Source organism: Papaver somniferum, chromosome 1 (assembly GCF_003573695.1).
Source record: "Papaver somniferum cultivar HN1 chromosome 1, ASM357369v1, whole genome shotgun sequence".
Classification (NCBI taxonomy): domain Eukaryota; kingdom Viridiplantae; phylum Streptophyta; class Magnoliopsida; order Ranunculales; family Papaveraceae; genus Papaver; species Papaver somniferum.
Genome location: NC_039358.1, coordinates 25,295,609 through 25,317,374, shown reverse-complemented (window position 1 = coordinate 25,317,374; position 21,766 = coordinate 25,295,609). Strand labels below are relative to the sequence as shown.

Sequence of the window (21,766 nt, the reverse complement as noted above, 5' to 3'; positions counted from 1 at the left end):
GACGGAGGTGTTGTTGTTGGTGGTGACCGAGGTGTTGCGATGGTGTTCATGGAGAGATATTTGTTGCTGCTGGTGTTAATGGTGGTGGGGAGATGAAGACCGCATAAATAGAAAAAAGAAAGGAGAGAAGAAGAAAAAGACAAGGTAAAAAGGGTATGTTTGGCTTTTTTTTAAAGTAATAAAAACTAAATTTGTACATTATTATTTGACCTGGAGTTTTTGTGTCACTTTTTAATTAAATGGTTTTCATTTATTAAAAATAATATGGCTGGATTTTTTGTACCACATGTTTGGTCACCTTGGTTTTATTTGACTAATTTTGTTTTCTAATTACAAAAAAAAATTAAATTAAAAAGAAAATTAAATTTTTTTTTATTGATGTCTGGGCTTTACTATTCTCATCTTAAGTTTATACACTTTACCTACCACATCACCCACTCTTTTCCGTCCCCACTCGTTATACTCCAACTCCGTATTTATAATCTCAATCTTCTTTTAATTCTGTTTCATAAACAGTTTCTCCCTAGTGCTTAATAAGCGAACTACCCATCAAGCCACGTTATCACATCATCACGTCCTAATTTCTTTCTTTCTTTTCCATCTCCTTCCGAACAGTAGCCTTACTTCTCTCTTATTCATTAATTAAATCCCATCTTTTACCTTTTCCTCCTCCAATTATTTATCTATTACTATTCCACCGATACCATCGATTCCCTATTAGCCAACATATCCCCTTCCGACTCCATTAACTATTTTTCTTCCATTATTAAACCTGTCCATATAAGTTCGTAGTTTCCAACATGACCCGTAAAAAGAAAGATAGTGGAAAAGACAATCGTACGAGCCTTAAAGATATTGTACGTGATATTGCAGAGTCCCAACGTAAATTTGTGGAAACTCAAGCCGAGACCCAACATCATCTTACAAAATATCAACTCGAGACTCAAGGTCAACTTCAATTAATTTCAACCAATTTGGTTGCTATTGTTATTAGTCGTAATGGTGAAACTAATAACCATCAACCTCGCGACGATGAAGCCAACCCGAATGGTCATATTCTTCTTCTTCTTCTTCAACAACAAGATAATGATGGCGAAGTTGTTCAAGTCCCAATTAATAATCAGGTTAATTATAGAATAACAAACGCTCTTCCTCAATTTTATGGCAACCGTGATATTGAAGGTTTTCTTGATTGGATAACTGAAGTTGAAAATCTTTTCAAATTTTACAAGATTCCTGAGGATCAACAGGTTCCTTGTGTCGCTTCGGCATGGCGGGAACATGCGCAATTTTCTCGCTCTCGTGTTGAAAAACCACCTATTTGTTCTTGGCAAAAGATGCGTCATTTGTTAAAGGTTCACTTCCTTCCCGTTGATTACGATCAAGTCTTATTCCATGAGTACCATAATTGCAAACAAGGTACTCATACTTTCTCGGTTAATGCAATTGAATTTTAGTGTTTATCTACTCATAATGGTTTGCTTAAAAATGACTCTCAACAAGTTGCACGTTTTACCAATGGTTTGCATCATAATATCCAAAAACACTTATCCTTACAACCTATCCATACTTTGAATGATGATGTATGTTTGGTTGTAAAAGCGGAGTCCGTTGTGGATAATCATTATGGTTCGATGTCGTCTCCAGATTACACGAAATACACCCCAACTTCCAACTCTAATCAACTCCATGCACCTAGATGTGAACACTAAATCTCTTCCACCCTTTCTAGCTACACCTCCACATACTCCTTCCGTTGTTATGAATTCGTCTCAATCAAGTAATGCTCGTATGTTATCGACACCTACTACTAATCCTCCATTTCAAGTTGGCACATCCAAGTCAAATCCATATGCTCGTCCGACTACTGGAAAATGTAACAAGTGCAGGCAACCAGGTTCCCAATCTCACGAATGTCGTAGCAATCAATCTCGTACCGCTATGATTCAAGCAAGTGATAATTCTTTAACTGAAGATCCTCCTGATCTTGAGGAAATTCACACTTATGACGAAGTCGGTGATTCCGTTTCCGATTATTTGATTTGATTTTTGGTATTACACTCGTTGACCAGTTATTTTCAAGTTGGCGGGCCTGATGTAGAACATCCCTTATTTAGAGTTTATTATTTTTGGAAGTGTCTTATTATTAGAATTACTTATTTTTAGAAGTTATTAAATTATATAATATTATTTATTTTAGGTATTTCTTATTTCCAAGTTTAAGTCTTAGAATTATTTTAGGAATATGAGTTTTATTGTCTTCTCTATAAATAGGGGACAAGTCCTATGTATACAACATTAATATTATTATGAATCAATATAGAGTTTTCTCTACAATTATCCTACTTTTACTATCAATTTCTTTATTCACGCTTCCGTTCTGCATTATAAATGATGCGCTATCTTGGTTTGCCAAACTGTGTTGGGGAATTTTTAGGGGTACCTATGACTCGGTTCTTTTTGCGCATACCTTTAGAGAAGCTAATTTTGTAGCCGACACTGTGGCTAAGAGGGGTTGTTTGCTAGGAGAAGGTGAGGATTTAATTTTGAAGGGCGGCCTCTTTTTTAAATTCAGTTGAATTTCCTAATGTGTCTTATTTTAGATTTAAATAGTTTTTGTAAGTTTTTGGGGTTATACTAACCTCTTTCATTACAAACTACTCTTGTAATTATTCTTATTCATTAATATAATTTTTTGACTTATCAAAAAAAAAGTAGATGGTACTTTAATAGTGTCGAACCAATCTCTCTCGCCTCTTTTAATTTTCTACAGGATAAAAAAAAAGACTTGCCGGCAACCAATCTTGCTCAAATTTGGTTCTTTTTGAGCCGGATCTAAGGGGGATATTCATTCCATTTACTTGTTTTCATATCGTTCTTTGCTTTTAGTTAGTTTTTTCATGGTTTTATCTTACCTTTTGGTGAGTTTTATCCATTATTATGGTGGTTCTATCTCATCTTTTCGAGAGGTTTATCTCGGTTATAATGACCGTTCTTGGTTACTTGGTTGATTTTTAGATTATTAGTGGTGCTCTCTATTGACGAAATCTTCATCTTTTTGTCTCCGCTGACGAAATCTTAACTGGAATATTCATCTTCGCATTATCCAACGACGGAATCTTGGTTGATTGTTAGATTACTTATGGTTACTCGGTTTATCTCGGTTTTAATGACCGTTCTTGGTTGCTTGGTTGATTTTTAGATTGCTAGTGGTGCTCTCCATTGACGAAATCTTCATATTTTTTCTCCGGCGACGAAATCTTAACTGGAATATTCATCTTCGCATTATCCAACAACGGATTCTTCATCGACATTTTTGTCAAATATGATTTTGACGACGGAATCTTCATCATTAAGTATAAGAGATTTGAGCAAATCACTCCTATTTCTGGAGCACATCTTTCGAAAGAAGAAAAACAAACAAAATGGTTGGAATTTGATTCCGAGAAAAACCATTACTTCTCCGATCTACTAGATTCTAATTCATACTTGTATTTGTCTTACGCCGATAATCCTTCCATTTCTCTTGTCGGATTTCTCAGTATTGTACTTGTATGGTATGTTTCTTTGTATTCACTTATTTTCGGTCTTAATCCCATTGTAACCTTGAATTTTCATTAAACAAAGAGATACTTTGATTAAAAAAAAAAAGAAACCTATTATAGGGGCTCCAAGGAAATAGTTTTGAGGGATCATATGGATTCAAATATCCTACAATGAAGATAAGGGGGGACCTAATTCATTAAGAAAATACTAAAATACCCTTGACCTTTTAAATATTTAAACTTAAAACTAATTTGTTTTCATTCCTCTCATTTAACTCTTCCATCTTCTTCTTCCCCATCACCTACATCGCCTATTTCTTCGATTAATCGTCGATTCTCAAAATAATTCATCGATTAACACCACTTAATCCACCCGCAATGACTTCAATAAGGTAAAAATAAAAAGCCCATCTTATTTCATTGGTTTTGTTGCACAAATTGGTAGAATCGATCGAATTAGGTTTTTGAAAAAGCAGTTTCAGAACTGTCTATGGTTTGGAGTTCTTATTTTCAAAACCATAGGAATTGTTTACGGTTTGGAAAATTCATACTTCCAAACCGTATGCTTAACTGAATTTGCATACAGTTTGGAAAATTTATACTTCCAAACCGTATGTTTAATTGCCTTTGCATACGGTTTGTTTTTCAAACCGTTGGTTAATTCTTAAGTGAAAAAATTGAAACTTGAATTCCCCCCCGTAGGTTCATAATTCCAAACCGTAGGCGTTTCTTACGGTTTGAAAAACTCACAATTCCAAACCGTAAACTTAATTGAATTTGCATACGGTTTGGAAAACTCATACTTCCAAAGTAGGTTTAGCTTATTTTGCATACGGTTGTATTTCTCAACCGTAAGTCATCTAGGGTTTGGAGTTCTTAACTTCCAAACCGTATACTCTGGGTTCAAAATCCCACGGTTCGAAAAATTCATACTTCCATACTGTAATTTCTACCTACGATTGGTTCGATTGAAGTTTCCTCACCGTTGGTTAGCTTACGGTTCGAATTTGGGGGTTTTCAAAAGAAAAAATAAGTGATGGATTTTCTTAGTTTTTTTCTTTTTATTATCATCATCTTCATCGCGATGGAAAAGAAGAAGAGAGGAAGAAAAATAATAGTTTTTTTTTTATGATCATCATCTTCCTCATGATGAAATTATGATCATCATCTTCATCATGATTTATGAATGAAAAGAGAAGGAGAAGATAATAAATTTACTTTTATAATTCATGGAGGGCATTTTAGCCATTACAAAAAATACATAGATATGGGGTCTTGTTGATTACTATTTCACAACCCTATAATAGGTTTCAAAAGAAAAAAGAAAAGGAAATGGCCTAAGCCCTAAGGCTTAGTCTAATGGTACTCCAAGATCCAGGATTTGGAGGAAAAAGCGTGGTCTAATGTGTCACTGTTAGCCTGATTCCCAATTGATCCAAGCGATTGATTGGATCTAATCTGGGTGCAATCCAGGCACGCCATTAGAAATGGCGCACCCAAAAAGTGTTATACGCCATTACAAAAGGCGTGCTGTAGCATATTCGAAAATTTTGTTCCCTCGTACGTCGTTAGAAAAGGCGCGGCACGGTATTTCAAAAGGCGTCCACTGGTAACGCCATTACAAATGGCGCGTCGTATTTATACTTATTTGACTTTTTTTCTCTAACACCCTGTTTACACCCGCAGGTTATATGACAAACTATGTGCGTATACTTTCTACCAGGTTCCTACACCGGTTTACACTGTAATGTTAAACGACGAGTTATTTGCGTATACTTTCTCATATCCCAATTTAGTAGTTGAAAGCACTCAGACCACTCAATTTAAGCCATTATCATTAAGTCATCTACACACTGTTTTTTACCACAACTTTGAATAAAAATCTCGTTATCCTTATCAACACACTGTAACAACAAGATTCTGTAAAAGGGGATTTCATTTATAAATAATAACAATTATTTCCTATAAATACACTCCATCAACCACTCAAAGAAATACACCATAAAATTAGTGGCGATCCTTCATGTCTACCCGATTAAAAATGGATTCTAATCGCAAGGGAAAACAAATTGTGTGTGTAGAAGCAAACCAAATTTGTCCGCTCTGTTTCCTTGATGACCATTCAGCCATGAAATGCCCTTGGATGTATTCCAAGTGCCCGCAAAAGGGTTGTGCTGGCATCAAATTGTTACTAGAATCGGAACTTGGACAGAATAGGTACCTTCTTTGCCAATTCGACAATTGTCGTGAAGAAGCTCAGTGGTTGGAGGATGCAATCAAGTCCAGAGATGATAAAAATATTACGAACTTTGCAAAAACTTCAAACAAAAAGGGATGATTAATGTTGAACATGAAAAGGGGGCGTCATGCCCAGTCACTGGATGTAGGTTTTTTTTGAACTTGCATCGTTCTAAAGATAAGAACACCTATGGTGCACATTTCTGGGAATGTCCTAGCTGTCATTTGGTGGAATGGGCCGAGTAAGTACATTTGAGTTTGCTCTTTGATTTATGGTGTTATATTTTGTGTTTATGATGTAATGTTTAATCATGTGTTTTATTCGGGTCAATGACGCCCGGTCTGTTGTAATGTTTATGATTTATGTACTGTGTGTTATTTACGTTTTTTTATGTATGTTAACATTTATTTGAGTTTCTTTATGTTTGTGTTATTTAAAACCTCCTTTTCATCCAGCGACCAACGTGTTGGTAAACACATTTCCTTCGGTGAATATTTGCACCTAAGTCGTCAAACTCCCCAACCACCAGATCCCAAACCACTTTATTCCATTTCACGTGTATGATAACAAATCAAAAGGGAAAACTGCATAATTCAATGCTCATCTATGCACTGTTGTCTGACATCCAAGTGGTGGACAACTCCATCGGGTGTGATTTGAAAACACACTATGACGGGTGATGATTGAAGATGTCAGAGACACTACTATTCTACATATAATCTGTTGTACTATATATCAGTCTTTATCTGCCAGATAACAGAAATAAATCACGCAACATAAAATGGCATGCAAAATAATGGCCGACAAGTGATGACACCTCTTGCTTGCAAGTTCCCCTTATTTCAAATCTATTCCTTTGTAGGATTTCAAAATTACGTTTAAACCCAATGTAGAATTTTATTATAAATCTTTGAAGAACGCGTCACAATTTAATTATCTCTGGAGGTTTAGTGCTCTCCAAACTCAACCAACAGATAAAGTATTTTCCCTCCCAATTTTTCAAAGTCACCTATTTTATTTCCACCACAATAATCACTCACGATGCAACGATTTACAATGCATGAAGATAACGCTCTAGTCATAAGTTATTGTAAGGTTGTAGATATGGATCATGATACAGAAAATCCTCAGGCGGGTATGGCGTTTTGGTGTCGAGTGAGGGAAGACTTTTTGATTCAAAATTGGGAATGAAAGCGTTTGGTATTCTGCTATACGTATCCAACACCGCGTTAGCATGCTAAAAAGGATTTGTGATCGTTTTAGGCAGTATCGAGTTCTTGCAAATGGTAATCGTGCCCAGGCGATGGCCATGTATGAGGCGGAATTAGGGCAACCTTTCAAACATTTTGTGGCCAATTATTTTTTGGTACTCACATATAAAATAAAATCTTGTTCTCTTGAGATGTTTATGCGTGGTTAATATTGTTTGTTCGAAATCGTCAAATGTTTATGATGTTATGTGTTTTCTTACTTATTGCAACAAGTAATGCACAACTTTTGAAATAACTACTTTTATTTTAAACCTCATAGTACATTAGAACAACATAATTAATTAGTCTCGTGAGGGTTAAATACAGATTTGACCCACAATAACTTTTGATGATGTTGTAATGTCTTAAGCCTCTTCTCCATTAAGATTTCCCAGAAACGGAGGAGGAATCTCCGCAGTATCATATTCATCAGCAAATGTATTCTTAAATATTTCATACACCGTTCCATGTGTCCACAATCTACCCTCCGCCTCATATGCAGTTTTTCCCAGTTGGTACTGCGTAAAATTCATTTTTGGTGTTAGTATATGGTTAATGTGTGAAAAAATAACGTAAATGCAAATAGTTGTAATAAAACTTACAGCCGTGGAAACGTCATATCCCACATCAGCCATTCCCCGGATACTCTGTTTCACAAAGCCGACATATCTCTTAACATGTTTTTTCAACATGGACACTCTACACTATATTGACTTTATGTTTCTTGCATTCTCGTTGTTAATCTCACTTCTAAAATGTCCAAGTATTTTCTGCCAAAAACTAGTCGCGTTAATGTTTATATCGATAATAGATTCTCTAGCAACGCCAAATAAGCACGAATTAACGCGACATCCTCTTCGTTTGAAAATCCAGCCATATTGTTGTATGAAAACTAAGAAGAACTTGGTATGATAGAATAAAAAAGGAGATGAGGAAAGTAAGACTATTGGAGGGTGTTTCTGTTAGACATAAAACACACAATACTTATAGATTTTATGAGATGTGTTAGGTGGCTTCCCTTGCCTCATGCAAATGCCCCAAAAAAACCCTTCAATAATTTTAAAGACAATCACTGCTCTAAAATAGAGCACCACATTTCTGAAGGAGTGGTAACTGTTTTGCATACAAGATATCTAGGGACAATACTCTCTTTAGGTGGTTGATTGAATCACGTGGGTGGGGATACCAAGTAAAGAAAAAAGATATCTCCAAAAGTATGGAGATTCGTATCAAGATGTGTGGGCGGGTGCAATATTAAAATAATTATGTTTGGACAAAAAAGATAACACAACCAAAAAAAAAAAAATAATGCATGGGAGAATCCAAGGGAAAAATTTCCTACTCACATGACACATCTGCATTAAGTATCCAACCAACTATGTTTCTCACTTTTACCACCCAAACCAATACATAATAACAAAGCTAGGAAATTAAAAAGAAGGGGAAAATTACATAAATATGAAAAAAAAGATGTCATTGTAATCGTGTGACATGTGATTACATAAAGATATACCCACAAAACCCGATTTTATGATGTCGTCACGCTTCGCGACTGGCTAAAAAATGGGGGTCCATATAGGAAAAGTGATGCCTCATGATGAGGTAGCAATCGGCGCGAAAATCAATCCTGGCTCTTGTTTTCTGTAGATGTTAATAAAAAAAATACATTATTCGGCAATCATATTTATAATTTAACAGCTAACACTGGGTATTTCAGAAAGGATATGACTACTAACCCGAGCTTCGTATGAAAGTGTAGGAAGGGATATGTTTACATAAAGCAGACATGTAACAAAAGCTTCAACATCTGCATTTATCAAAGCAAATCTTTTTCTAATCGAGGCTGTTGTTCTGCCGTTATCATTTCCGGTATTACCTTCAAAGTTCTGAAAAACACGGTTCCAAAATACATTTTCATTATCCTCTACCCCCATTGGTTGACCATGATTTGTTACTGCAACCCAAGCTCCCACAACTCCTAAATCTTCGGCACTACTGAACCGCATGGTTCATATGATTCAAGTATGTACAACTATGTCTCGCAAGTTATGTGAAAGTTGAATGGGTAATTTGGTAGACCTTTAATAGGAAGGTCGAGATATGTTTCTGCAAGAGGAGTAAAACACTTTGTGGATATGATACTGAAGGGTAAGCTTACTGGCGTTTTTATAGTATCACCCCCCAATAACAAAGGGACGCTTATGAACAGGAATGGCCTTTTATAAATGGTAACAACCCTAATGTGAATATAGGGTCATTTGTAAATAGGGAGAATACAGTTTCAAAAAAATTGAGGTCAATAACTGTTACCGCGCGTGTTGTTCACCAGTTGTACATATCCGATATCATAAAAATGGATTACACAGACGGTACAAATAAGTAACTATGAAAAGCATTATAGTTTCATACAAACTGAAACCGAGTTTAATACATATTATAAAAAAGTTTAATAAATAATAAAACAACACCTGATAGTGTTATATGTAATAAAGTAAAGATGCATAAAAAGTCTTAGGAAATAAAACATGATTACGGAGTATTGGGAGGTTAAACACAATTGCAGTCTACTCTCCGTTCTGATAAAAGTTATCATCATCACTTGGATAAATATCAGCGTCCTCATCCACATCAGTGGTACCATGATTTGAAATTGGGAGGGCATCATGCACCTCCACGTGGCCGACTTCTCCGTCTCGCAGTCCTTGAATATGACGCTGCCAGATGTGCTCCGTTATATCTGCTTGCAAGTGTCTCCAGCGGGCATGGCTTTTATAATAAGCACGCGCTTCAGTCACGTTACCTTGTACCAGAGGTGTTTCTTCTTTTCCATCATACCTCGCCCATACCCTATCACGATATTCATACTCCACACACATGTTATGCATTATTAAACAAGCTCTCATAATTGTGTTTAAGTCACGAGGAAACCAGTAACGACAAGGATTCCTAATTATACCCCATTTGGCTTTTAGACCCCCAAAAGCACGCTCCACATCCTTCCGCTTCGCAGAGTGGTATTCATTAAATTTCTTATGGATTGCCGGCATAGTCTGACGTCTCTTATAACCATGAACAACCCCAGGCATTTTATTATAAATTCCGTCAACCAAATAGTATCCATGTCTGTACACGTGACCGTTGATGCGAAAATCACAAGGAGGATCCAACGCGTTCTTCTCTCTATCAAACAAACCGACTGGTCCAAAACATTTAAGTCATTGTTAGCACCGGTCGCACCAAAGTAACAGTGCCAGAACCATCTGTCGTATGATGCAACAACCTGTAAAACAAGATTTGGTTTCTTATACTGTCCAACGTGTCGGCCTGCTTTGTCATTAGGACAACACCTCCACTCCCAATGGGTACAATCGAGGCTTCCAAGCATTCCAGGAAATCCACGAGCCTCATTCTCAGCTAATAGCCTCTTTGTATCTTTGGTTGTTGCGCGCCTCATGTAACGATCGTTAAAAAGCCAAAGTAATGCATCCATAAACTTTTTTACGTACATGTATATTATAGACGCAGCCATTCCAGTGTAATCGCCAAGGCTATCGGCCGCCACCCCCTTCGCTAAGTGTTTCATGACAGCGAGCATTTTCATATGAGGGGAGTGACCCGGAATGTTACAAGCATCCCTCCGTTGCCGAAAGTCCTCATCTTGGGCGCAAATTTCTGGTAATAATCTAAGAAATAGTTCTCGGGGCAAACCGTGGAGGTCCTTAAAATGCTTAGGCCCAAATCTGCAACCCGGGTTGAAGTAGTCCTGCATCATCCTAGCATTCGCTTCTACACGGCATCTGTTTATGCTTCTTCTAGTCAAAACAATCATTGGTTCTGGTTGGTGCAAATCGTGCGCCTTCTGCAACACTTCCTGATACATGATTGTGTAATCTCCATGACTATCATCAAGGTACCGTTCGGTGTATGATGACGGTTGGAGGTATGCAAACTCTCTCCGTTGTCGCATATATCTAGCGATAATTGACTCCATAATACAACTAAAATAAAGTCAACTTTTTAATTTTTATGTATCAAGACATGGCATACAAATTTAACTGTGTAGTTTGTTCTAAAATATACTATGAAAGACACTTAAATTTAATAAGACGAAAAAAACATAATATGTATAAGACGATGTGCAACTAAGATTAAGATAAACAAACTACATATTAAACAAGAACACATATTTACAAACATGTACTAAACCATAGCTAATTAACACCTTTTTAACTAGTTTCACTACATAGGAGGAAAAAACTGAGTGTTTGGCACAACATCCATATCAACACTATCTTCACCTATATGGCCACTACCACGAACACTACCCTGCCAACTCCTACCTAAGCTTAGGCCTAACAAATCAGAAGAGTTTAGTGAATCACTGTAATTTGGCGAGCTCTGCTCCATTGGCGTGGGGGGCTGAACATGAACGTTACTTTCAAGACCGTAAGGGACATAACACGCATTAGATGTACCAGGATCTCCTGTTTTTCGCTTACGACGGCATTGGGTTTTCTCCAACGATACACCCGCGTCATAAGTGCCAGCATTAGTTTGTTCTTCCTGACTATGATGTGTAGTGGGGGTGTTATACAACTCTCGTCGACAAGACTCATCGAACACTGTCTGTCTAGTAGAGAGGAGGCACCAGTAAGTGTCAGGCGCAAACTGGGCCATTTCTTCCTAAAAAATTAAGGTTAAGTTTGTTAACATACTAATGTAATAAGGTATACTACTCAAATGAAAATGATAATGGAAAATAACTGGTCTAACCTTTGAGACATTCATATTAGAAAAATTGTATGGGTTTGGTTGCCTCGAGACTGGAACTATATCTTCAAACGAGTCTTTGTAGAATGGAACATCCCATTGTACGCTTGGTAGTTGTGTCATGGACGGTCCGGCTTGGTGGTATTTGTATGACTGGGAAGACATGGTAGGTGGTGGGTACTGGGGCATCAAACTCCGGGGTATACCAATGTGCCCCACTCCAAAATCATCACGTGTGTTTATGTGAGATGTTTCTGTCAAAAGAGCTCCCACGTTATGACTTGTCCAAAACTGAGAATATAAGTCTGCAGAGACATAATGAAAGTGGTCACCATTGACAAGCTCCGTCTGATTAGACACTGTATCTAGACTAGGGGGATTACATGGGATAACTATTACCCCTGCAACCTGCCTCATACATCTCTCAGCCAAATAAGCAGTAACTCTTGTTCCGTCCTTAACATCCTTGAAAACAAATCTCCTCTTAGACATCTTAAGTGCTATTTGAAAGTGTTCAGTTTGTTGGTGTGAGCTATCCCCGAACCAAGGATCCCAAATTACCGCGTCTCCCATCCTCATGTCTATCTGAGCGCGTGAATCAGACACAGAGTGTTTGTGAAGATCTACCTGTCCCCCCTACTTAAGGTTCGTGCCACAAAATAAAGAAATAACTGGGTGTGCATCAAGTTTATCATCTTCTAGGTCGTCTTTTAGAACAGGCTGACAATTACGAAAATAAAAATACTACCAGAATTCTAAGATCATCCACATCCCACCCATATATGATCGTACGCACGAACTCCATTCATCCATATGTTTATACAAATTACCCAAAATTGGAGTACCCCAATCATAAGAACCTACCTCTTCCAAATCATCCAACACTGAACACCACAATTTATCTACTGTACCGGTACAGTTGGGAATCAAAAAAGACTCAATAAACCAAAGCAAGAACATCCTAGTCAAATCATCGGAAATATCAGTGTTATCAGCAGGAGGTTTCCTACTTACAATGTAATTATCCAAGTGAGAAAGACTGATGGTAAGTACCTTTGACTCATAGTCGCCACTTTTCTTCTCAAAATGTTTTCTAACTTCCAAATGATCTAACACACCCTGGAAATATTTATCATCCATAGCTATAATTTCTTAAGACGTGGGTGTTTCGATTGGTAATTGTGAGATTGGTTTACCTCCTCCAATTGGAATACCGGTCAACCGATAGAAATCTAGAGGGGTCAAACCTATCTCAAAATCACGGAAATGAAAGGTTCTAGTCTTCTTCCACCACCTCTCAAGTAAAGCTTCAATTAATCCATTATCCGCATACTTAAATTTAGATTGAAACACGGAAGAAAAGCCACACGTATGAAGCAAGAGCAGTGCATGAGGGTTATTAGCAACCACAATCTGGTAAAAATCATTTACCGTGGTCCAGCTACCCCTAAATTTAAAACGTCTATGCTTCAAGTTCTCACATTTATGCTGTAAACGGACATTATTCTGAGATATTTCAGATAACTTCTCAAACCTAGACAAATTGATATGCTCTATAATTGCCTAAAACAAATAATAACCACAATCAAAATTTTAATAACAAACAAACATCCACCGGTATTATCTATGCACAATCAAATTCACATTACGTATGAACAACCCCCATATAAAAACATCAAACAAAATCATATTGTCAACATCATATTCACCCATGTAATCTTCCACACATTATATATGCCCAATTCAACTACAATCAATCAAATAACGCCATTGGAGGATTCAACTTCAATCAATCAAATAATTTGTGTTTCACCTAAATTAACCCAAATATCCAAAACCCTAATTTCAAAGGAATAATTTTCAAATCAATTAAAACTTTGTGCTACTATTCCATGACAACATAAGCAATTCAATCCCACGATTATGAGTAACTATCATGAACAAAAAATAAAGAAAATCAATCAAAATTAAAATTTGTTACCTAGTTTTGATTTGTTGATGAAAATCAACAAAAATACCACCCAAAGCTTCCCCTTACCGGCTGGAACAAACCCTATTGAGATTATACCCAAACACCCACCAATTTGTTACGACACACCATTGAATCTTCTTAACTCGTTTCTTATTTTTTGTTGAAAGAACTAAAAATACAGAAGAAAAGAAGAGAAGAGGAGAAGAGTCGCTGCGTGTTTCAGGATTTAACCCTGACACGCCATTACAAATGGCGTGTGGACCGGTCAACGAAGTCAATACACCATTCCTAATGGCGCATGCTCTTATTTCAATGATACGCCATTCTAATGGGGTGCCGCGCCAATTCTAAAGGCGTTCCAATATCGGATCCTGTGTTCCCACTGCGGCTAGACAAAGCGTTTTGCTGATAAGCTGAATCCTGGAAGACCATTAGACCCGGTCTAAACACATGGTGGTCCCGAGTGGTGCCCAAAAATCGTTCCAACCGAGGGTCTGCGTCCAAGTTGACGAGCAATGAGAAAAGCGAAAAGATACGGCGTTTACAATCAACGCTTAGTTTGAGTTTCTCTCTCTTCACTCGACGACTTTCTAACAAATCAAGACATACAAAGTTGGTTCTTTCTGAAAGACAAAAAAAGAAGAAAGGATTCACGAGGGAATAATAATCATCTACTGCATTTTCTCTCTACAAATCTAGGGTTTCTTATTGTTAAAGCATTTACGATTCAGGTTCTAATCTGGGTTTACTTTACTGAATTTTCTCAACATATTCAATCTATTATCATATGATTACTGATCTCGTTCTTGTTTGTATTTAGATTTTGCAGAATTATGACAACTATCGAAGCTCATCAGTTTGCTCAGTGCATTACATGTCATGCTTGGAGTCCTGATCAAACAAGTAATAATCATCGTTTTCTTTTCCATTTTCGAACCCTAAATTAATTGTATTCGTTACTTATAGGCTGCAGCAGTTGGGAGTAAAATTTACATTTTCAGGGCTTCATTTGATAAGGATTTGTTTATGTCATTTAACTGTTACTTGGATTTTGATTAGTCTGAACAATTTTTGGTTGTCATAAATATCAGCGTAGAACTGAGTTACGCTACTGCACAATGACCAAGGCTTTCTGTTCTTAATGGACTGATAAGTTCCAAACTAGGAATCAGGAAAAAACTAATTTATATAGGGAGACTTAATCTAATTAGAAAGGTTAATGAGTTATCACTAGTTAGTAGTTACTGCATTTACCAGGATGTAAACCAAACGGGAGTTACAGTTATGAAGTCATGTTAAAATTTTAATTAGCTTTGGCATGATACAAGATGCTGAGTAAATGGATACTTTAGCTGATGGTCTCTCCCTCTCCGTCAATTAAGTTCTTAACACAATTCAATCTGTTCTGTAGTGGTGGCATTTTGTCCAAACAGTACTGAAGTTCATATCTATAGATTTTTGGTTGACAAGTGGGAAAGGGTTCATGTGCTACAAAAGGTACGTTGTAATAGCTTTGATCCTATTCATCTGGTATAATAAATGTCCACCAACACTAGCATTTGATTTGATTTATTACTTTATTTGTGCCCACTAAAGCTTGTTACTAGTCCAAACTAATTAACATCCAATAAGAAAAGCCAAAATTTTCGTTGAACTTTATTATAAACAGAAAAATGCAAGATTTAATCTCGGGGAATAATTGAAAACTCTGAATTAGATGATACCAGTGAAAAATGATAATCCAAACACATGCTATTTAGTGCGACCATGAGGTGTGCCGCTATTTACAACAGAAATCTCAATGCTGATTGAATAAAATATGTTACTCTTTGAGTGAACATGTGTGTACTATCTTTATCATCCGTATTTTGTTCCTAAGAGTTTGAGGTTTTCTCATTTCTTTATATGTCAATCTCATTCAATTTGTGTACATACAGCATGATCAAATTGTTTCGGGGATAGATTGGAGTGTAAGATCAAACAAAATTGTTACGGTGTCGCATGACCGAAACTCGTGAGCCGTCAATTCTTTATTTAATTGGATACTCAGTATTCCTTTGAAGTATCGATATTTGAGACTCCTAATTCTGGACGATATTTCCTTGCTTTTTAATCTAGATATGTTTGGAACCAAGAAGGATCAGAATGGGTACCAACTCTTGTTATTCTTAGGCTAAACCGGGCTGCTCTTTGTGTTCAGTGGAGTCCGAAAGGTATTGATGTAGTGAAAGCCCAACAAGTTAAGCTCTTGGATTAGCATTTACGATAATTCTTATGAGTTGATGTTTCTATTTTCAGAAAACAAGTTTGCCGTTGGAAGTGGGGCTAAAACTGTTTGTATTTGCTATTATGAGCAAGAGAATAATTGGTAAGTTGTTAGTTGCAACTCTCAAAAAATGACCCTTGAATTCATTTACATTTACAATGTCAATTTGAATGTGTTATCTTGGTTATATTATTTTCGAGTAAATTTTTGATGGGGGCGTTTTATGATGGGGGCATGGGGGACAAATCATGTCTTGACATGTGTTTTTCCAATTGATTATTTTAACAAATTCTGCTACCAAAAATATAAAGGATAAAATATCACCAATTAAGAAAACCAATATTTTCACCAAATATACACTTCTTTTATATATTTGGAAACAAAATTTGATGGAATCAATTTATAACAAAGACACGTGCAAGACATGATTTGTCCCCATGCCCCCATCAGAAAACGCCCCCATCAAATATTTTTCCATTATTTTCACCTTGGAGCAGTTCATGTAAGATATTCATGGGACCCTGAATAGTTTATTATCACCTATCATCATTAATATCTGTGTTGCAACGATACGGACACGGTGTCGGTGTCTTGTGTCCAATACGCTACTGGGACACGCCAACTTGAAAAACTAAAATATGGTTAGTAATGGAACTATCTACTTTTCTCTGAGATAAGAACGGTTAGGAGAGAAAGTCTCAGGTAGAAAGATTTTAAGAGAAAAAGTCGGAGACAAATAGAGAAATGTTAGGGAAATCTGTTTATAACATATCTTCTTTCCTAAAAATTATGGGACAACTGGTTATTAGTCAAAGTTTCCCTATTTAAAATCAAAATATTAAGTAAAATTCTGATTTTTAGGAATATCTTCTTAACACAACCAATATTTGGGATATTAGTACGTGTACGAATGTCCATACGTGCCGACACGGCTCAATATTTTTTTTGACGTGTCGTTGCAACACAGATTATTTTATAGACTTCTTCTCATGCCTCAGCTTTCATGCTTTGAGCAACAATTTACCCTTCCACTTATCAAAATAAATAATTATTTTACTGGATTGTTTTCTTCTCAACCTTTTACCTGAAAAGAAAGGTACTCCATTGATGATTTCACAGCATTTACTCCTCTTCACCCCCAAAGATCATTAGGGGATTAGAACCAGCAATATGAGAGGTCTTAGTAATTGAAGTAAAAAGGATATAAAATATTACTTTGTTATATAAGATAATTAAGAAATTGCAGTGATAAGCATTCACCAGTTGGACAATATCAGTATGCGACTAATATTAACGCAAGTCACAATTTTATTCTGCAAATGTTCACCTGCAGGTACAGTTTTACCCTCGTACCAGTTTTATCAAACGGTAACTGGGCATTATATTTATGTTTCTCTGTTGTATTAGCTGAACATCATGTACTAAGTTACATTAACAAGACACAGACCATTATCCCTTGTGTTCAACCTCTTTGAGAAGCTTTCTATAATTTTCTTGAACAGTCCTAGTTAACTAGGATCAATTTAATGACAGTAGGTTCCATTTGGAATATACCATTCTGCAGTTCCTCATCCATATCTTTGATACCGATTTCACCGTCTCCAAGCCTTTTGTTTCCAACTTGGCGACCTATCATTTCTTTCATTCATTAAGTACGTAAGGATAGCTGAAGAGACATGCGTAGAATTTTAGACATTCTTGCATGTCTAGAATAAACAAACTATATTATAAGAAACATGGTAAATGTTTTATCATTTTTATCTGGATTTTGGACTCGATAGAAAAAACCAACCAAAAGAAAACAGTTATTTCTATTTGCTTTCTATGTGCATGACATGCACAAGTGCATATATGAACATGTTTTTGTTGGATTCGAGCTTTACCTTTATTTTGGTGACAGCTGTATTTCATAGCTTGTCTAGGCTTTTATTTGTCTTCTTTAATTTTGAAAGAAAAAACAAAACCTTGGTATTTCTTCCGAACAATTTGATATTCTTCAGGTGGGTTAGCAAACTTATCAGGAAAAGACATAGCTCTTCTGTGACAAGTGTTGCCTGGCATCCTAACAATGTAAGTGCGCTGAGACTTTGACCTGCACAGTTAGAAAAAAATAAAATAACTAGACCTGATGATTTTTAATAAGTGGGATGTGCTACTGCTTTTCAGATGGAGTCAGTTAACCAGTGTTTTAATGAACCAAAATCATGCTAAACCAATAGATGTTAAGGAAGCAGTGTTTATTTAACTGGTTACATGGTAAATGATTCACGATTTAGCAAAATAGCGTGATTTGCGCTCCTTGTGATTTCCTATTGCACATTAACACCTCGACAGTTTCACATGTATTTTGGGGTGTTTTAACAAGGAAAGGAAAAATAAAATAAAATCTGTATATTATTAATTTCTGATAATTTAGATTCATTTGTCACCCCATTTGGTACACTTGCTTTGTAGTTAGTAGAGTGCTTTTCCTTTTGAACAGTCAATTCTGCCTGCAATTTTTTCTTCTTTAAGCTTGACCACGGTATGTTACTTATTTCCCTGGTTTATTTTATGTTTTCTGACAGATACTTCTTGCAACAACATCAACTGATGGGAAATGCAGAATATTTTCGACTTTAATCAAAGGTGTCGACTCAAGGTATATTTAAGTAAGTTATAGGAGCTAGTGATTTATGTCTTGCGAGGTTCTAAATTTTTCTGGGAATATGTACTAATGTGTGGGTGGTATTTGGCTCATGACCAGGGATTCAGCAACAAGCCTTGCCTCCGATGCCAAATTTGGAGAGGTTGAACTTCATATCTGTAATATTCTCTTTATAGAAGCAGCATCTTTGTATCTTAGATAAGAATAGGCATATCCCTGCCGTCATTACCACCAGCCTGTTATATTTGCAATTTAGAATCTCTCATGGTTGGCTGCTCTGCCGCTCTCATACATTTATTATCTAGTATCTTTCGACACATTGTGACTCTTCTAAAATTCAATGTTTCTAAGCTTAGTCCTTTTGCTTTTCATCCTCCCAATAGCTTTACGTACTCCATCTTTGCAGATAGTTAACCTATTTGGTATTCTTCACTAAGGCACTGATACTTAGAAAAGTCGGTTGTTTCTGAAGGACGCATTACTGCACCCATCAATGATAAAACAGGGTATTTCATTTGGATGCCACTGGAATGGTTTTGCTGTTTTCCTTTTTTGATTGTCTGAGAACTTAAGATGGACATAGTAATGTGTTGCATGGATTCGATTGAATAAGTGTTACTTTATTTGTTTCTTTCTCTCCTTTGGGGAGAGCTTGTAATGGCCCTTTGTTTTCTTCAACCAACATTTACCTTGTTGGACACCCATCTGCATGAAAATCACTTCTCTCCACCTTAATGCTGTTGACACTGCAAAATCTGCTAACTTTATATGTGTGGTGTATTTGTTTAGTTACGGAATGTGATAATATTAAAAAAGAGGCAGTCTACAGTTAAATATCTCTCAGATGCATAATGTTATTTGGCATGGCCTATGTGCGATTAGGCTTAAGGTAAACATAAAATCAAATGCAAATATGTACATATAATAGGTTGTGCGCATTACCGGCAATCTCTCCTATCATATATTGTTTTTCTTCAACAGTATATATACCTTTACTTGCGTTTGTTTCGAGGGTTAGCAAGTTGTATGAGACATGTGTTCACTAAGTCTGGTGCATGATATCTCAGTCCTTATTTTGTAATTTTGATTTCTGTAGCGCTTATCAAATGTATCTTTTTGTTGAATCAGCAAATCGTGCAACTTGATCTCTGTTCTAGCTGGGCGTTTGGTGTAAAGTGGTCTCCAAGTGGCAATACTTTGGCCTACGTAGGTCAGAGACTCAAACTTTTCATACTCAGAAAACTTTATTGTGGAGTGTTACCAAAGCTTACTTTACTGAAACTTCAGTACACATGAACAGAAACAACCTTTTCAAAGGAGTTTCTACTTTTTGTAGTGGTCATAATCTCCAAAAATCATGATATATTGGAAAGCTTATGTTAGAGAGTAGCTTGATAAGCATAAATGCCAAAGTAAATGTAAAATTCCATGATTTGTTGTTCTCTTAACCTCCCTTGACTGTAAGCTGTCTAAAATTGTCTCGTCTTTTTGGATTGCATGTTTGCAACTGTTAGGTCACAGTTCTACAATCTACTTTATCGAAGATGTTGGTCCTGCACCTTCTGCTCAAACTGTAGCATTTCGAGATTTACCTCTTCGTGATGTGGGTCAGCATCCTCTCTTGTTATCCTTAAAATGCTTATACATTCTAAGAAATCTTTCCTCCACTTCTTATTCTTATTCGTTAAGTATTAATGATTTTTCTCCAGGTAATGTTTGTTTCTGAGAGAATGGTCGTAGGTGTTGGATTTGACTGCAACCCGATGATTTTTGCAGCAGATGAAAGTGGCTTATGGTAAACAATGTTCTCGTCCATTTATCCTTGTTCTGATAAAATTTGGCTACTGCATTGCATTGGTACTCGGCGATCATATTGAACACCTTTGGTTGTTTTTGGGTGTCAATTATTGATTTATTGGTGGATTAGTGATAACCGTTCTGGGCGAACATTGGTTGGAACCTCGTATTGTAATCATTTTGGCTTACTTCTTTGTGCCATTAACTAACTGATCAATTTGGATATTTGGGCTAGTTTTGAGCGACTTTTCTCAAATGATGCTCGCTCTCTATCACAAATTGGCACTTGTGAAGCAATCTTTCTGTGTTTATTGTTTTAGGAGCTATGTTAAATACGTTAATGAACGGAGAGCAACTGCATCAAGCTCGAAATCCGGTTCACAGGTAATATCTATGTTTTATGGATAGTGCTAGGAGTATATTCTCTACAAAAATATGTTGACCTCTTCGAAAGGTCAATTTTTCAATCTGATTGATTTACGGAGTAGTTGATCATATCTATAGTTAATGTGTACCCTGTATAATGTAATAAAAATTCCTCCATTCCAGTTTAGCAGTTTTACTATTTCAGTTTGTTTTTCAGATTCATAAATTTTTTGCTATTGTCTTTTATGTCTCCCAGTTTTCTGAAGCATTTGGATTTGGTAAACTATATGGTCAATCAAAATACGGAGTAAGCACTGACACAGTAGAACCTTCAAAGCCCCGGGGAGGTGTTCATCATAATTGTATTAAGTACGTATTACTTACTGTAATCGTATTTGTTTCCACTAAGTTATTTCCCTATTTGCTTCTTTAATCGCACATACACAAGTAAAACATATTTATACTTCATACTGAGCCATAGTTCCTATTTAAAATCCTAGTTGTATCATACCCCTAAAGAAAGCAGAAGATGGTTCAGTGAAGAAGTTCAGCACCTCAGGTAAACTCATTATTTGTTTATTCTTGTGCCTGTCCATGAGAATCTTGCCATAAAGATTGCAAGGAGCGAGCTTTCATTTCTTACTGTGATCATTTTGCACTCAGGGTTGGACGGAAAAGTAGCCATATGGGATATAGAAAGTGATGCAGATTTCTCCTTAAAAAGAAATTAGGGTTCCCACAAATACTTTAATCATTGTTTGTAGCTTGACAAATTTTGTTCAGTAAATCATTTAAACCCTATCTTGGGTCACTAATTTCATTCTTCTTTCTATATAATAAAGGCATAAAACACCAACTAATGTTTGTAATATAGATTTTGGGGTTACACTCTGGCGTGGAACCCATATGTATGG

At 36.3% G+C, this 21,766-nt stretch overlaps 2 protein-coding genes across 3 annotated transcripts; one reads left to right on the top strand and one right to left on the bottom strand.

The window, feature by feature from the left end:
- Window positions 1-9,598: 9,598 nt before the first annotated feature.
- Window positions 9,599-11,025, bottom strand: LOC113360408. The gene is made up of 2 exons (XM_026603937.1): window positions 10,281-11,025; window positions 9,599-10,230 (listed from the first exon to the last, which is right to left on the bottom strand). The coding sequence occupies exons 1-2, from the start codon at window positions 11,023-11,025 to the stop codon at window positions 9,599-9,601; spliced, it is 1,377 nt and encodes a 458-aa protein (XP_026459722.1).
- A 3,306-nt stretch (window positions 11,026-14,331) lies between these two features.
- On the top strand, window positions 14,332-21,737 carry LOC113281528 (actin-related protein 2/3 complex subunit 1A-like). Of its 2 annotated transcripts, none has more exons than XM_026530313.1 (16): window positions 14,332-14,507; window positions 14,606-14,679; window positions 15,188-15,273; window positions 15,714-15,790; window positions 15,895-15,989; window positions 16,075-16,144; window positions 18,043-18,112; window positions 18,610-18,683; window positions 18,789-18,831; window positions 19,818-19,899; window positions 20,204-20,292; window positions 20,399-20,484; window positions 20,807-20,870; window positions 21,109-21,221; window positions 21,353-21,411; window positions 21,516-21,737. In XM_026530313.1, exons 2-16 carry the CDS (start codon window positions 14,610-14,612, stop codon window positions 21,581-21,583), a joined length of 1,146 nt encoding a protein of 381 aa, XP_026386098.1. In that variant the 5' UTR covers window positions 14,332-14,507; window positions 14,606-14,609; the 3' UTR covers window positions 21,584-21,737. The 2 variants fall into 2 exon arrangements, with proteins under 2 accessions (XP_026386098.1, XP_026386089.1); XM_026530304.1 differs by having other exon boundaries at window positions 14,597-14,679.
- Window positions 21,738-21,766: the final 29 nt, after the last annotated feature.